The 16,928-nt window shown below is 47.4% G+C and overlaps 1 protein-coding gene and 1 long non-coding RNA gene across 4 annotated transcripts; one reads left to right on the top strand and one right to left on the bottom strand.

Moving 5' to 3' along the window:
• Positions 1 to 2,975: 2,975 nt before the first annotated feature.
• Positions 2,976 to 10,448, bottom strand: ANKRD33 (ankyrin repeat domain 33). Of its 3 annotated transcripts, XM_082350553.1 has the most exons (5): positions 9,936 to 10,150; positions 9,428 to 9,679; positions 9,053 to 9,182; positions 8,731 to 8,871; positions 2,976 to 7,608 (listed from the first exon to the last, which is right to left on the bottom strand). In XM_082350553.1, exons 2-5 carry the CDS (start codon positions 9,632 to 9,634, stop codon positions 6,887 to 6,889), a joined length of 1,200 nt encoding a protein of 399 aa, XP_082206679.1. In that variant the 5' UTR covers positions 9,635 to 9,679; positions 9,936 to 10,150; the 3' UTR covers positions 2,976 to 6,886. The 3 variants fall into 3 exon arrangements, with proteins under 3 accessions (XP_082206679.1, XP_082206680.1, XP_082206681.1); XM_082350554.1 differs by lacking the exons at positions 8,731 to 8,871; positions 9,936 to 10,150 and adding an exon at positions 10,316 to 10,448; XM_082350555.1 differs by lacking the exon at positions 9,936 to 10,150 and having other exon boundaries at positions 9,053 to 9,178; positions 9,428 to 9,555.
• On the top strand, positions 10,309 to 15,551 carry LOC309609307. Its single transcript, XR_014233368.1, has 4 exons — positions 10,309 to 10,438; positions 13,023 to 13,138; positions 13,505 to 15,317; positions 15,445 to 15,551. It is a non-coding gene; the product is annotated as an uncharacterized lncRNA (long non-coding RNA).
• The last annotated feature ends 1,377 nt before the right edge of the window (positions 15,552 to 16,928 follow it).

The raw sequence follows: 16,928 nt of genomic DNA, 5'->3' as shown, positions 1-16,928 counted from the left end.
AATTTTGGATAAAGAGATTAATCATAAACTTGGTAAGGGAACTCGGTTTTAGGGGGACTCAGTTTCATAGTCACCATGTTATATGTTAGATCCTCAGACCTTATTCACCTTACAGCTGAAAGTTTGTACCCTTTACCAACCTCTCCCTGTTTCTTCACCCCTCAGCCTCTGGCAAGCACTTTTCTACTCTCAGTTTCTACGAGTTTGACTTGTTTTTAGATTCCACGTGTAAGGAATCCCATGCAGTATTTGTCTTTCTGCTATCTCTAGATTTAAAAGCTTTGGAATTTAGGTCATTTAGGTTCTCTCCCTTCTAATTATTGATCATATGTTATTCTTTTGTAAATTTAATAATATACCTTTAGTTCCTTTCTGTTGGTATCACACAGTATCTCTTGACTCTTCACTAAGTCAGAAGCGTGGTATCTCCACTCTTCCCTAGAGTTGCAATTTTGCTGCAATAAAGGAAGGTGTGTCCACTAGCTGAGGTGAATGATCTTGTTTTGGGGGGATGTTCCACTGAGTCTCAGGACTTGAAGATGTCCTGAGGGTCTGGCTGAGCGTTTTGGGTGTCACAGGAGTTCCCAGGGGCATCAAGACTTTTGCCCACTCCAAACAGAAGCAGGACCTGAGTTTGCTGTGGTGAGAGTGGGCAGAGTTGCCTGGCAAGGGGGTAGAGGCCTGGCAGGCTCTTGGGTGCTACTGCAGGGACCCTTGCTGCCTGAGGAGAGAGTCTGAGGAGTTAAAGGAACCATCCCCAATGGAGAAGGCTTGTTATTTGGACAAGGAGGGGGTCCCCAGGATTTGAGAGCTGGTAATGGCCCCAGCTGGGACAGTCATTGTTTGAAAGAGAGGCTGAGTGGCTGGGTGAGGCCAGAGGCCAGCGGGATTTCCTTCAGCTCCAGCCACTCGGGTGGGTGGGACCAGATTGCTGGAGCTGGACACAGGAATGTGCCTTTGTTTCCAGCTGGAGGGGAAATGCCACAAATCCTGCCCCTTTCCTACCCCTCCAGCATCCGTGCCTAGGCTCTGCCCTTCCCAGCGCCAGGGGGCCTGGTACTGAGGGCTCTCAGCGAGCTCTTGTCTCCAAGACTCCCTCATCTGCAGGCCTCTGCCCCTTGTCCCCCAGGGCAAATCACAGATGTAGTATGTAGGGGATAAGGGATAGCCAAGCCTGGTCTGGAGGAAACAACCACAAAGAAGGATTTAGGCTTTAGCTGCCCACCTCTCTCCTTTCTTTCTTTCTTTCTTTATTTATTTTTTTGGCTGCGGTGGTTCTTTGTGGCATGCGGGATCCTTGTTCAGGCATGCGGGATCCTCACTGAGGCATGAGGGATCTTTTTTGTTGCGGCACGTGGGCTCTTCTTTGCGGATTGCAGGCTTCTCTCTAGTTGTGGCGTGTGGGTTTTCTCTCTCTAGTTGTGGCGCGCAGGCTCCAGGGCACGTGGGCTCTGTAGTTGAGGCGCGCGAGATCAATAGTTGTGGCGCATGGGCGTAGTTGCCCTGCAGCATGTAGGATCTTAGTTCCCCGGCCAGGGATCGAACCCCAGTCCCCTGCATTGGAAGGCGGATTCTTTACCACTGGACCACCAAGGAAGTCCCCACCACCTCTCTCCTTTCCCTGAGAGGGATCATGGATTTCATAGTTACAGATGATACCTAGGTCTGTGGCGAGGACTCGAGGGTCAGGCCTGGCCCTCCCTCAACCCCCTAACTCCTGCTCCCAATGGTTAGACAGACTCTGCAGCCTCGACCACCGTCACACAGGCTGTGTATGGAGCCGGTTGGACGGGGGACTGCAACGTGTTGGGGGCACAGGGGTTAGGAAGGGCAGGGGAGGGGCCAGGAACCTCAGGGAGTGGGGAGACCCTGTCTTTATTTTTTCCTTTGTCAGTGAACCTATGTGTTTGTGCACCTGTGTGATGGGGTGTGTTTATGTGTGCTTGTATGGCTGGCCTCTCTGTATGGTACTAGAAGTTTGCGGACCAGTGGGCCTGTGTGTACTTCTGTGCCTGTGAGCCTGCAGGCCCCTAGGGCCCCTGGCTGACCCTGTGTCCGCATGTGACGTTGCCTGTGTGACTCTGAGGGATGTTGCAGAGTCCATCCAACCCCAAGCCTTGCCCTCAAGTCCTCCCTTCAAACGCAGTATCTTCCTTAACCATGAGAAGCCGTGGTCCCTCTGAGGAGGAGGGGCACGGCTGGCCTGGCGGCTGGTGTGATGGGAGGTACATAGATGTGTTCAACCATTTGGAAAGTACGACTGCTGGAGAGGAGGGAATCCTGTCAAGATGCCCCAGTTTGGGAAAAAGGGGACCCAAACAAATGAGCCCCCGCTTGTCTTTCTGTCCTCCCCACATATATGTACTCCTTTGCCTTCTCTTGACCCAACAGGGGTTTCCTAGGCTGTGCCCTGGAATAGCCAGGGCCACTGCCACTCCTGGAACCAGGGCAGCCCCTGAAAAGAAGCGGGAGATGATAATGGCCCCTCTGAGCATCCCAGACCTTGGTGGAGCCTGAACTCAGTTCTTTTCTATACACATTTATGGAGCCTGTATGGGTCGGGCACAGACCTAGGGGTTAGGGAGACAGACACGGTTTCTGCCCTCGCAGAAGTGACGGGAGGGTTCCCCAGGAGTCCCCACAGCCTGGCCGACATCCCAGTGTGCGTCAGGACAGCCAACCTTGCAGTCCCCTCTGTAGGAGCCCCTGTCTGCCAGGTTGGCACGCCATCAGCGCTATGGTGATGGGGAGTGGGCTGGGCTTGGGGGCGCTGGGCTGCAGAGCCGTGTGGGAGCCGGTCTGAGAAGGCTGTCTGGGATAAGTGTGTGCTTTCACTTCAGGGGCCACCAGAATAATAGCCTAGAATCACAGGGGAGGCCATTGGGTTCCAAGGACACGTCCGCTGGCCTCCTCCACGGAACTGCCCCCTTGGCCGTTTCCTTACCCGTTGCCGCCCAGCACAGTAACAAAAGCTGCTGTTTACCGGGCGCTGACCGTGAGCCAGGCCGTGCTCCATGCCTCGCATGCCTCGCGCTGTTTAGGCCGCACAACAACGCTGGGAAGCAGCGATGAAATATTATCACCATTGGATGTTACAGAGGAGGAGACCGAGGCTGGGAGAGGACCTGGTCACAGAGATAAGAGGCGGGGTCAGGATTCGAACCCACGTCTGTGGGCCGTAGCAGAGCGGCTTTGATGTGGCCTGTGTGCTTCACCACCAGGGACCTTGTCCTGGGCTCCTTGGCCTCTGCTGACCAGGACTCAGTTCGGAAGCCTCAGGAGCCAGGCTGGGGGTGCTAGTGGAGACGTGGACTTAGGACAGCCCACTAGACTTCTTTCCTTGCTGGTGGCCTGAAAGGCTGTCAGGAGCTGTTAGAGGGTTAGAGAGAAATGGCTTGGCCTAGGACTCTAGTGGCCCCGGAGATGGTCAGGGATGGAGGGGTGGGTCTTCTCCAAGGTGGAGAGGCTCCCTCTGCTGGAAACTGTTGTCTGACCCATGGACAAGGCATTACCACCTGCTAGCCCAGATCTACCCCAAGCCAGCGAGCCTGGAGGGAGAGCCACAGAGGGATAGTTCTCTGGCCCGGGCGTGCTGCAACGGAAGGGACATGGGCTTCCAAGTCCGACAGACTTGAACTCCAAGTCCGACAGACCTGAACTCCAAGTACTACTTAGCCACTTACCAGCTGGTGACCTTGGGCAAGTACCTTAACCTTCATAGCCTCAGTTTCCTCAGCTGTAAACGAGGAAGGTTGTGAGGATTACATAGGATAATGATGGCATTAAGGCCAGACACAGTGCGGAGTGCTGCATTAGCTCATTTAATTCTCACAACAGCCCTTTGGTGACAAGTCATTATAACCTCCACTCTACATATAAGAGCCTTGAGGCTCAGAAAGGTCCAATAACTTGCCCAAGGCCACAGGCCAACTCTCAGGCTGAAGCATGTAACTTCCATGCTGTTCCAAGCCTGTAGATGTAGTTTCTTTCCCTGGCTGCAATGCCCAGGGCCAGGGCTGGCTTCATGTGCTTTGATTTCAGCAGTGGGTGGGGAGGAAAGAACTCTAGCTCCATCCCAGAGGTTCGGAAGCAACTCGGTCAAACTCGGTTCCCCAGGGCCCTTCCATAGCACCTCAACTCTTGGCAGCTCTTTACGGTTTACAGAGCCTTTTTACCCATATTAGTTAATGGATCTTTCCAATAACCCTATTTGCCCCCAATTAACAGATGAGAAAAGAGGCAAGAGAAACTTAAGTGTCTTACTCAGGATCACACAGGTAGGAAATGGCAAAGTTAACCTTGAACCCATTCTGGTTCACCATAGTTGCCTTCAGAACCCTCTGGGGGAAATCACACACTATCTAACCCTAATATCATTGTCACCTCAGTGTGTGTGTGTGTGTGTGTGTGTGTGTGTGTGTATGTTTTCCTCTATTCAAAGAACAGATGTGTTTTACTTATTTATTCTTAACTGAGGTATAGTTGATTACAATATTATATAAATTTCAGTTGTAAGACATAGTAATCCACAATTTTAAAGGTTATATTCCATTTATAGTTATTATAAAGTACTGGCTATATTCCCTGTGTTGTACAATATATCCTTGTAGCTTATTTATTTTATACAAGGTAGTATGTATGTCTTAATCCCCTAACCCTATCTTGCTCCTCCCCACTTCCCTCTCCCCACAGGTAGCCACTAGTTTGTTCTTTATATCTGTGAGTCTGTTTCTTTTTTGTTAGATTCACTAATTTGTTTTATTCTTTAAGATTCCACAAGTAAGTGATATCATGCAGTGTTTGTCTTTCTCTGTCTGATTTATTTCACTTAGCATAATGCCCTCCGAGTCCATCCATGTTGTTGCAAATGGCAAAATTTTATTCTTTTTTATGGCTGAGTAGTATTCCATTGTGTGTGTGTATATGTACATATATATAACACATCTTCTTTATGCATTCATCTTTTGATGGACACAAGAGCAGATTTATTTTCAAGTCTTTCAAAATTTGGTAATACTTGACTAAAAAGTTGAAACATTCTGTACAGAAGAATTCCAAATAATTTATGTAGATACTCCACCCCCAAGGAGACGGAGTATAACTCCCCACTCCTTAAGTGTGGGCTTCATATAATGACTTCTTTCTGAAGAGTACCATATAGAAAGGCGGTAAAAAGAGGAACATAACAGTGGAGAAACCTGACAAACACCATCTCAGCCAGGTGATCAAGTCATTTCATAGGAGGTACCCTGAATATGATGTGAGGAGAATGGTACATCTTCCTCCCGAAAACCCATAAACCTCATCTCTTCAGAAAAACATCAGACAAATCCCAACTGAGAGACAGTCTACAAAATATCTGACCAATCCTCCTCAAAACTGTCAAGGTCATCAGAAACAAGGAAAATCTGAAAAAACTGTCACATTCAAGAGGAATCTATGGAAACATGATGACTAAATGTAACGTGGTGTCCTGAAAGGAATTCTAGACAGAAAAAGGATATTAGGAAAAAACTAAGGAAACCTGAATTAAGAATGGATTTTATTAATAGTCATGTATTAACATTCGTTCATTAATTGTAACAAATGTACTACACTCATGTTAATAAAAGAGGACACTGGGTATGGGGTACATGCAACCTCTCTGCATGATCTTCACAACTTTTCTATAAATCTACGAAAGTTTGAAAAAATTAAGTTTATTTTTTACAAAGGCCTAAAGTTTCAAAAAGATAGTGAAAAGTCTCCCTTCCACCCTTGATCAGCTGCTTAGTCTTCTTCCCTAAAAATCTGTCATGTCTCTTTCCAGAAAGGTGCTGTGAGGCAGCATGGTTTGGTATGAAGAGTCTGGCCCCTACAACTGGAATGGCTGGCTCTCAATCTTGATCTCTGCCAGTTTCTAGCTGTGCGAACCTGGGCAATTCCTTACCCTCTCTGTACCCTGTGTCCTCAAAGATAAAATCCTCATAGGATTATTGGGAGTGTTAAACGTCTTAATGAATATAGTAAGCACCTTATAAGTGGTGCTTTCATTATCACAAATAAGCAAGCAAATATATTTATGCAACAAATATGTTAAGAAAAAATACCCAAAACTTGTAAATAAGGCACACCAAAAAATCACTAAGTGCCCTTTCAAAGATATTTTAGATCATTGGCTAATAACCCCACCTATGGGTCATTCAGGGGAAGTAACTAATACGATTTACTATTGATTAGTGCGCAGACTATAAAGTTAAGAGGTTAACTTGTAGAAGATTGATAAATAGCAAATTATTTTTGTCTGGTAGGAAAAAAAAAAACAGTTATGGTTTTATTGCCAGGTAGCAATTGATTTTTTTGTATCTAACTTTGCAATCTTATTCAAGCATTCTTTTTTCCCCTGAATGTCAATAATAGTTTTTCATTTCTTCCTTTGATCCATCCTGCTAGTTTGCTCATTAAGTAGTTAAATAAATCTTCGTACTCACTACATATCTGTATTAGTCAAGTTTATCTTGGTGCAGATTTTACTTTGACAAATAGTAGCATGCCATATACACTGTTCCAGCCCTTGTTTTTTTGGTTTTTGTTTTTTTTCACTTAATACATCTTGAAGATAGTTTCACATCAGAACATAAAGAGCTTCCTTACTCTTGTTCTGCCACTGTATAGAATACATCATACGGGTGCAGTATTTACACTCAGAATCAATTTAGCCAGTCCCCTTTTGATGGACACCTAGGTTGTTTCCACTCTTTTATTGTTGCAAACGATGCTGTATGAATAACCTTGTACACAGGCTGAGAGTACAGTCACTTAGACAGAGGTGAATGGGAAGGCAGAAGGGGCTCTAGAGGGCAAAGGAGCCTCAGGGAGCGGCCTGATTACCTGTTCCCAGCCCGGCCTATCCCGTTGTCCCCTGGCTCTGTGCCAACCTGGCCTCCTCCTGCCTCCTCCTCTCCATCCTGAGCTCCTGGTATCTCCAGACAGGAAGGGACAGCCTTCGATTCCCTGCAGACCTGGGCTCTGGCTTCCACTGAATGCCAGATGAGGGTGCCTTGGAGAGGAGGATCTTAGGGGCTTGGGGCCTGGGGCTGGTACTATCTCTGGGCTGGAGCCACTGATGGCACATGCTCAATACACCCTGAGGGCTCTGGTAGGGGATGAAGACCCGGGGGCCAGGGACTTCCTGGGGGAGTTGGGGTACTGGGGGAGGGGGCGGGGCAGTGCCTAGCAGCTCTGGCACAGACTTGCTTCGGGTGCCCAGTGCAGGTGGGTGGTCAGGGCACAGGGTGTGGCAGGCAGTGGTGAGGAAAGGACTCGCCAGGCTGGTCGTGACGGTCACAAGGTGGTCCAGGACACCCCCCTCCTGAGGAGACTGCGCAAAGGGGAGGCTCAAGGTGGCCTGAAGTCGTTCTAGGAAAGACGGGGCGGCCTGAGCCTGGGCCTGGGCCACAAGGCCGGGCAAGGCTGGCCACTCAGGCTGGTAATGATGGCTGAGCTGCTCCACTTGGGGCCGCCGCAGCAGCTGCTGGATCCTTTGCACCGTGTCGAAGCTGTCGGTCAGAAATGCCCACTCCAGGGCTGTCTTGCCCCGGACAGGATCCACTGTAGTCAGGTCAGCACCTGGGGGCGGGCACGGGGTGACATGGGGTAGGACAGGGATTGGTGACTTGCAGAAGGGCAGACTCTTTAGCAGCAGGACTGATCGGGGTTACATGCAAAGCCACAGAGTCCCATCCTGTTGCAGCTGGAAGCTGGGGCCCCTCTGTGGCTACAGCCCAGAGACAGTACCAGTCCCAGATCCCAACTTCTGGTTTAGGACTGATAGAGAAATTGGAGTCCAGCGAGGGGAAAAGACTTCACAGAGACCTACTGGAGGGATGGGTATCTCCAAACCTGGGGAAGAATAGAGACCTCCTGAGCCAAGGCACTGACCAGAGGGGTGGTGTGAAGTTTGCCCAGGATGGGTGGGGGGCGAGCTGTACCCTCTGGAGCAGGTGGAGGGGGGATCCTGATGGTTCCCACTCCTGGTTCTTCTCTTCACCACCACACATCCCTAATCCTGGGAGCGAAGGGAGTGGCAGTCACTCTGAGACAAAGGAGGGGGTGTACAGCTTCCTCCCTTCTCACCCCAAACCCAGTCTGACCGGATGGGAAAGGGAAAAGCTGGAGGCTGGGGTCCCCCAGAGTGAACAACAGAGGGCAGCCCCACCTCAGGGAGTAATGAGGGCCCGAGACTCCACAGACAGTGTGGACTTCACCCCAGAACAACTCTACATGGTCACACGTCTCAACTACCTGTCACTGCATTCCTGGAACCCTGGCTCATCAGAGCTGGAAATCAGCCCAGAGAAAGCCATCACTCTCATCCTACACTGGTGAGGCCCAGAGAGGGAAGCTGTTTGCCCACGGTCACTCAGCTGGTGGCAGAGCCGGGATGAGAACTTAGGAATCTGGTTCCAGATACCAGCCTTCTTTGTATTAGGTTCTCCAGCTGGTCTAGGTTATCCTCCCAAGCTTTCTTTTCTGGGACTGCCACTCGCAATGCAAATAGAGCTATCAATAGCTGGACTTTGTCGCTTGTGAGAAGCCCCAGCACACTCCCCTCCTCCAGGAAGTCAGCCTGGATTGACCTTCCATCTCCATCTCTCTCCTCATTGCAACTATGACAGCTGATTTAGTGTCTGGTGGGGAGGCGTGGGGGAGGGACTGGAGGCCACACATCTTGGTTCAGGCCCCATGCACCTGCCATGAGGAGGGCAGCCACGCATTCGGAGCGGTCCCGCATGGCGGCCTTCATCAGCGCAGTTAGCCCCCGCTGGTCCCGGCGCTCCAGGTCAAGGCCAGCATAGTAGTTGATCAGGAGACTCACCAGAGGCACATGGCCTGCAGGGCACCAAGGGCAGAGCTTAGCTACCCAAGAAAGGGAAGACAAAGCCCCAAACCCACCCTCCACACAACAAGGCAGCATCTGGGGTGGGGGAACGTCGGTGCAAAGAGTGTGGGGCTGTGGCCGGGTCTGGGGGATGATGGGGTTTGGTAAAGGGTGGGGTTAGCAGCCTCTCACCTGCTTGGGCAGCCAGCATGAGGGCTGTGTCTCCTTCTTTGTCCTGCTGGTTCACATCCAGGAAAGGACAGCGGCTGAGCAGGGCCACAACACTTTGGAAGCCGTGGTAGCATGCGACCATGAGGCCTGTCTGGGGGAGGGACAGCTCAGCCCCGGTGCTTTCCTCCAGGAGCTCCTTGGGGGGCCCTGTGCCTTCTAAACCCACAACTGTCCCAGAGATGTTCCAGCCCCTGTGAAGACCCACTCTCACCCACTCCCTCCCTCCTGAGGACCCAGGCTGTGGGTGTTGATCCTGAGACTCTCTAAGGATGAGTGTGGCGTGGTGAGGACACAGAGCGCCCCCTGCTGCCCTGTGAAGCACCCAGGGTAGCTCACCCTCCCATTGCTGTCCACCTGGGTGGCCTCCTCTGGAGAGACCCCATCATCCAGCATGGCTTGGAGCTGGGCAGTGTCATTGTGGAAACAGGCCCAGTACAGGGCGCCCAGCGTGCAGCTTGGGGTAAAGGTCTCATTGTCGGGGCGGGACAGGGCCTCAGAGACGTCCAGCCCTCCTTTCTGCAACATCAGCTCCTCCTCTTCCATCCTGGGGGCAAGAAGGCGAGTCTCCCCTCCTCACGCAGTTGGCATCTATAACACAGAATGAAGGGAACAGTCTCCCTGGATTCCGGGAGGGGTCCCAGCAGCTGCGAATCGCCCAACTGGCCCTGGGGAGAGCTTTTTCCCACGGGAGCCTCCGGTCCCATCCACCTTGGAGAGAGGACAAGCCCCTGGCAGGGATGCCGAAGGGCAAGAACCCTAAGAGGGTCGAAGTCGTTCACTGCAAGTGAGGATCCTAGTGAGAGTCAAGGAGAGAGGCGGTCTTCTCTTTCCCATGGGACCTTACCTGGGGTTTGGAGGGTCCCTAGGAGGCAGTCATTGCTGGGGCCCAGCCTGGAGCCCACAGCACCCCCCCCCCCCAGACTCCTGGGAGCACACGCACGGGGTCTCTGGAGTGTCTCGAGGTGGACTATCTGCCCCAGGAAGCAACGCAGGTAACAGATGGCGCGACTTAGAAAAAGCTGCCTCAGACACCTCTGGGCTGAGCTGGATCAAGCCGGGTTTGTTAGGGATGGGGGGGCGGGCGGGGACGCTACTCTCCTCTCCAAGCCGACCAACACCCGCCCCAAGAGCCTGGCCGGAGTGGGCGGGGCCCGAGTCAGGGCGGCTCCTCCCCCGCGGAGGCGGCTCTGAGAGTAAGACCCGCCTCTCCGCCGACGCGCTCACCTTCGGCCTTCTGGGGAGACCAGCTGCCGCAGAACGAGACCCTTCTGCGATGGAAGGGCTGCCAGGTTTCCGAACTGGGCCCCGAAAGCTGAAGTCCCTTCCTCCTTGGTGGAGCAGGGCTTGGTGAGGCGGGGTGGTGGGAGAGAGTGCAGGTGAAGACATCTCACTAAATAGGGGCTGGGACGGAGGTGGGGTGCCAGGGGTCACCTGAATCTATTTTTTGAGGTTCTGGGAAAATTAAAGTATAAAGAATTGCTGAATTCGGGGTACAAAAATCATGATATATTAAGTTTAATGGATTAATCTGGTGTGGTAAATTAAAAATGAAATATTTAAATTGTGTTAATACTTAAATCATTTAAATTAAACCATTTATTTACAATTATTTATTAAATTAATAAGTTATTATTAAATTATTCTTTAAGTTAAATTACTATTAAATATCAAATGTAATGAATTGGTTTTGGACCTCAGGTGTAGAAAATGGAGCCAATTATATTGCTCTGCTTATATCACTCCCACTATCAGACTGTACAAGATCTCTCTCTTGTTTTATTTTACTTTATTTGGTTTATCTCTTTCATCCCTGATCCCCACAGCCCATTCTCCTCCTTTCCTTTACCAATTGACACATATATCCTTGAAAATGTACATTTCATTGAAAAAGGTAGTGTTGATTTGTGTATGTTTTAAGTAACACCTTAGATTGTGCTACAGAGCTCATCGTGTTTGTTCTTTTTACTCAGCGTTATGTTTTTGGGATCTGGCCTTGTTGCATTCTGTGCAGTGTGCCAGTCATGAGTGCCTTTGGTTGTAAGTAACCAAAAGCTGACCTCACTGGTGTGGTGACTGCCACATTCTGGCAGTTCAACATCCATCCAAAACTACAGAAGCTGGAAAGCTAAAATGACACCTCCCAGATTCTTGTGAGCTAGGAATCTGTGATTTAGGTTCTACTCTTGTGTGAGGCATAAATTTGCAATAGAACTAAGTAGCATGGGACATCCGTTTTGCTGTCACAGGTCATGACAGATGCAGGAGGGTCCTGGTGAGCAGCTTCCTGATTCATCATCTTCCTGTAGTAGTGACTGTTGTTTTCCCCATCATAGGCAGAGGTCACATGCCTCTCAAAGCTGGGAGTTGTTCCAGGACCTAGAGCCTGCTTCTCCATTTAAACTAGCCAGATTTATTTCTGTTGTCTGCAATTGAACCCTAACTGACACATGTGGCTTAAACAAATAGAGGTTTATTCTTCATACGGGATAAAAAGTTCAGGCATAAGAAGCTGTTGGTGTTGATTTAGTAACTTTATGTTGTCAGGGCCTTCTCTAGGAGTCTCTTGACTTTTCCTCTTGGTCACAAGATGACTGCTGTACCTCTAGCCATCACAGTAAAATGTGGTGAATGCACACTATGGACTCTATGCAGCAGTTAGAAGAAATCGACCAGATTATGTGTCAGAAATCACTGATTAGATGATAGAATCCCTATCCATAACCTCCCTTCTCTCTAGTCACCTTTTATTATAGTTTGGTGTGACCAGGTAACACAATTTTGGCCAATGAAATGCAAGCAGCAGTCTGATGGGTGAGGCTCCTGAAAAAAAATCTTTGCTCTCTTGATAAAATATGTGAGGTGTACCTTTTAACCTCTTTCTTTCTTCCCTCTTATTCCTGCTGCATAGAATTCCATAGTGTGCATCCATCACCTATTACTTATCTACTCTTCCAGTGATGGACACCTATGTTGCCTCCAACTTCATGCCACTGCACATAATGCTGCAGTGAGCATCCTTGTACATATCTAGTTGTAGACCTGAAAAAAGAGCATCTCTGAGACTGCTAGGTCATAGGGAACATACATACTTATTGACCAGGTACTGTCAGATTGCTCCCTATTTTGCAGTGCACCCACTAACAGTGCATAAAAGTCTCCCAAATCATTACAAACCCTTGTACTTATTCGGCCTTCTAATATTTGTCAATCTGATGGTACAGAACTATAAGGGGATATTGCTATTTTACATTGGAATTTTCTGGTTATCAACAAGGTGAGCATCTCTCCACATACCTGATAGCCATGCTTGTTTCCCCTCCTGTGAATCACCTGTTCATAGCCTGGGTCCAATGTTCTATTAGAATTTCCTGTCTTTTTCTTATTGAGTTTTCAGGAATTCCTTTTAATATTCTAGATAATAAACCCATTGTCAGATGAGTTTTAAATGTGGCAACTGTAATATAAACCTTTCTGTTAGCTTTATCTGTGGTGAACTTCATCGAAAGAAATCCTGAATTTTGATGTGGTTAAATTCATAAAAAATCTCCTTCTACTTTGTGCTTTTGGGTCTTGCTTAAGAAGAATTTCCCACTCCAAGATCACAAGGATCTTCATCTCTCTTATTAATCTTGCAGTTTTATTTTTAATATTTAGTTTTTAATCCATCTGGAATTTACTTTTATATATGGTGTGAGGAAGAGAGCTGTTATGAACTGAATTGTGTCCCCCTAAAATTCATATGTGGAAGGCTTAACCCCCAATGTGGCTGTATTTGGAGACAGGGATATTATGGAGGTACTTAAGACTAAATGAGTTCATAGAGGGCCCTAATCCAATAGGACTGCTGTCCTTTTAGAAAAGGGAGAGACACCAGAGCACGCTCTCTTTCTCTTTTTCTCTCCTCCCTTCCCCCACCCCTGTGTGAGCACAGTGGAAAGACCATGTGAGGATACAGTGAGAAGAGGCCATCTACAAGCCAAGGAGAGAGCTCTCACCAGAAACCAACCCTGCTGGCATCTTGATCTTGGACTTCCAGCCTCCAGAACAGTGAGAAAATAGATTTCTATGGTTTAAGCTTCCCAGTCTGTGGTATTTTGTTATGTATGGCAGCTCAAACAGACTAATACAAGATCCAGCCTTTTCTCCAACTAGTGAAATAACCCCATCTATTAAACAATTCTCTTTCCCCTGATTTGTAGCATCATCTTTATCATATATAAACTTCAAGGTTTCTTTAATGTTTTATGTTGTGTTTGAGTTCTTATATCATTTTACTAGACTGTTCCAGTGCTGATGCAACACTGATTTTATTACTCCAGCTTTGTAGTGTGTCTGACTACCTGATAGGGTGAGTTCTCCATATTTCATTTTCTTTTTCAAAATTGATTTTTATTCTTTCGTATAAAATTGCAGGACTTCCCTGGTGGCGCAGTGGTCAAGAATCTGCCTGCCAACGCAGGGGACACGGGTTCAAGCCCTGGTCTGGGAAGATCCCACGTGCCATGGAGCAACTAAGCCCATGTGCCACAACTACTGAGCCCGTGAGCCACAACTACTGAGCCCGCGTGCCACAACTGCTGAAGCCTGCACGCCTAGAGCTGGTGCTCCACAACAAGAGAAGCCACCACAATGAGAAGCCTGTGCACCACCACAAAGAATAGCCCCTGCTCGCCGCAAATAGAGAAAGCCCGCGCGCAGCAGCGAAGACCCAACACAGCCAAAAAAAAAAAAAAAAAAATGCAAATAAGTTTGTTGAATTCTTTAGAAAAAATTTGCTGGCATTTTGATAGGAATTGCATTGAATTTATAGATTAATTTGGAGAAAGTTGACTGCCTCACAATGTTAAATTTTCTCCTCCACAAACATGGTATATATCCATTTTCCAGGTTTTCCTTTATGTTCTTTAATAGTGTTAAATTTTCTCCAGCATGGTCTTATACATTCATTGTTAGGTTGATTCCTAGATTCTTTATAGTTTTTCTTGCTATCGTAATTAAAGTCTCATGTTTCTGTTTTTGTTTTGCTTATTGTTGATGTAGATTTAATTTTTTCTCTTTCTCTTTCTTAGACCTCATATATGCTGAATCAGATTAATCACAATCCCCAGTTCTCATTATTGGTGCCTGTATAGTCTGCTTTTATTTAGCTTATTAATTAGTTCATTATTTTTAACAAGGCAATAAACACCCATAATACCACCTCCAAATGAAAACTTGAACTTGACAATACACTACGTGATTTTCCCAGTGTATCCCCTGCCTCTCCCCACCCAAGGCAGCTATAATCCTGAATTTCATGCCCTTTGTTTTGTTCCTTTATATATTGTTTTATTGCATCTTTAGGTATTCCTTCAAAGTATATATACTATGTATATTACACATATATAATTCTAGTATTTTAGCTTAAAGGATGTAAATGCTGTATGTAGCCTTTTGCTGTCTACTTTTATCACTGAATAACATATTGCTAAGATTCATTCATATTGTCGTGTGGTGCTACAGTCCGGTCATCTTTGTTGCTATGTGTATATTCACTCCATTGTGTGAATATACCACAGTTATCATGCTACTTTATTGATGGATATTTGGGGTGTTTCCAAGTTTCTGCTACTATAAATTGTGCAGCTATGAACACTCTTTTTTTTTTTTGATCCAGCAGGGAGGTATGCAAGATCTTAGTTACCTGACTAGGGATTGAACCCGCGCCCCCCTGTAGTGGAAGCGCGGAGTCTTAACCACTGGACCGCCAGGGAAGTCCCAAACACTCTTCTTTTTTTAATGAGAAATTTCCATTTTAATATAAAAGTGGTCCTGTGCCTGATAACTTCAGTTAGGGACTCACACAGAACAGACAGAGTACTAGCATTTAGTAAAATTCAGTTGAAGATTATAGTGCATTTTAAATATAAAAATAAGACTTTTAGTTTAAAAAGAGTACATAGCCCTGGATACATCCATAAAACAATGGAAAAGTATAAAGCAGGGCTACATCTAGTTATGGGTCCATAAGCCACAGGATTCTCAAACCTCACAGGATGTTTGATACCGAATTTTCTTAAACTTTTAAATAATGCAAGTGATCTTCTCAAGCAAGATGCATTTGAAAGGAGGCCTACTGAGTAATAATTTGGAGGCTCTTCTGAAGTGACGGGATCCTCTTGGCTCTGGCGCAGAGGCCCATGGGATTACCTGACGGAGAGGACAAACCGGGCTGCTATTTGAACAGGTGGGCACCCACATCCATCCATGAGAGATTTACATTTGCTGGCACAGGAGGGTTCCAAACCACAATTGGAATCTTCCTTTTTCAACTTGCATCTTCTAACAATTCTCTGTATGGTTAAAATGTCCAGATTCCCCCGCAGTGCATCTGGAGGAAGGCTGAGCCGAAGAATCCCCACACTTGGTCTCCCCTGGCCACTGTCTGTCCTTGGTGCTCCTCCCGGCTCCAGGATTCCAGGGTGCTCGCCTTCACCTGGGGGCAGCCCTGCTCCTGTGCAGCTGCCTCCAATCTCCTGCAGGCCCGTTTCCAGTTCCCTGGAATCTGCAGCTCCTCTGGCCTCTGCCGTCGCCACTGGACCAGGGCCAGAGTGTCCACGCGGCCCCAGGCCTGAGTCTGCCCAGCCTCTCATCAAACGCTCTTGCATGATTGTGTATGCAAGAGTATTCTAGGAGTGGAATTGCTGAGTCAAAAATCATTTAATTATACAATTTTAGGAGATAATGCAAACTTGTTTTCCAAATTGTTTGTACCATTTATAACTGAACCCAGTAATGTAAAAGAGATCCTGTGAGTCTGTATCTTCTTCCACTCTTGTATTGTCACTTTAAATTTTTGCCGGTTAGAAGGATGTAAAGTGGTATCTCATTATGATCTTGATTTGCATTTCCCTAATAACTAATATTGTTGCACATCTCTTCATGTGTTTGTGGACTGTATGTAATAGAATTCTCTCGCTGGACACAGGCTACCCAACTAGAGAGTACATTTTCTAGCCATCCTTGCGTTGAGTATGACTATGTGATTAAGCTCTGGCCTAAATTGACTCTTTGTAAGTGGACATGGTATGCTCAGTTTCTAGAAGTATCTTTAATGTGATGGGAGTGTGTTCTTCTTGTCTTCACCATCTTGCCTTCTGGCTGCAGAAGTTATAGCTGGCGCTAAATCAATCATCTTGGACCATGAGGCAGAAGCCATATGTTAAAGATGAAGGAACTACAGAGAAGGTACCTGGTTTTTTTTTTTTTTTTTTTAATAAAGTCTCTTTATTCTTCTTTTTTTAAATTAATTAATTAATTAATTAATGGTTGTGTTGGGTCTTCGTTTCTGTGCGAGGGCTTCCTCTAGTTGTGGCAAGTGGGGTCCACTCTTCATCGTGGTGCGCGGGCCTCTCACTATCGCGGCCTCTCTTGTTGCGGGGCACAGGCTCCAGACGCGCAGGCTCAGTAACTGTGGCTCACGGGCCTAGTTGCTCCGCGGCATGTGGGATCCTCCCAGACCAGGGCTCGAACCCGTGTCCCCTGCATTGGCAGGCAGACTCTCAACCACTGTGCCACCAGGGAAGCCCGGTACCTGGTTTATTTGTCTATACCTGGGCCCAAATCACACTGTCCTAGTTACTGAAGCTTTAAAATAAATCATGGTATGCCAAAACAAGTATTCCCACTTTCTTTTTCTCCTTTAACAATGTCTTGACTACTCTTGGTCCTTTGAACTACTGGAATTTTGAATGTTTGTCAAATGTGACAGATTGAAGACGGCCACAAATCCTTTGACACTTCTGCTACTGGGAGGTATTCTATTTACCTTTCCCTTGAATCTGGCTGGTCTTAGGGG

This window comes from Balaenoptera borealis (assembly GCF_965194805.1).
Source record: "Balaenoptera borealis genome assembly, chromosome: 13".
Classification (NCBI taxonomy): Eukaryota; Metazoa; Chordata; class Mammalia; order Artiodactyla; family Balaenopteridae; genus Balaenoptera; species Balaenoptera borealis.
The sequence above is the reverse complement of the archived record's forward strand: the minus strand, read 5'-3'. Positions and strand labels throughout refer to the sequence as shown.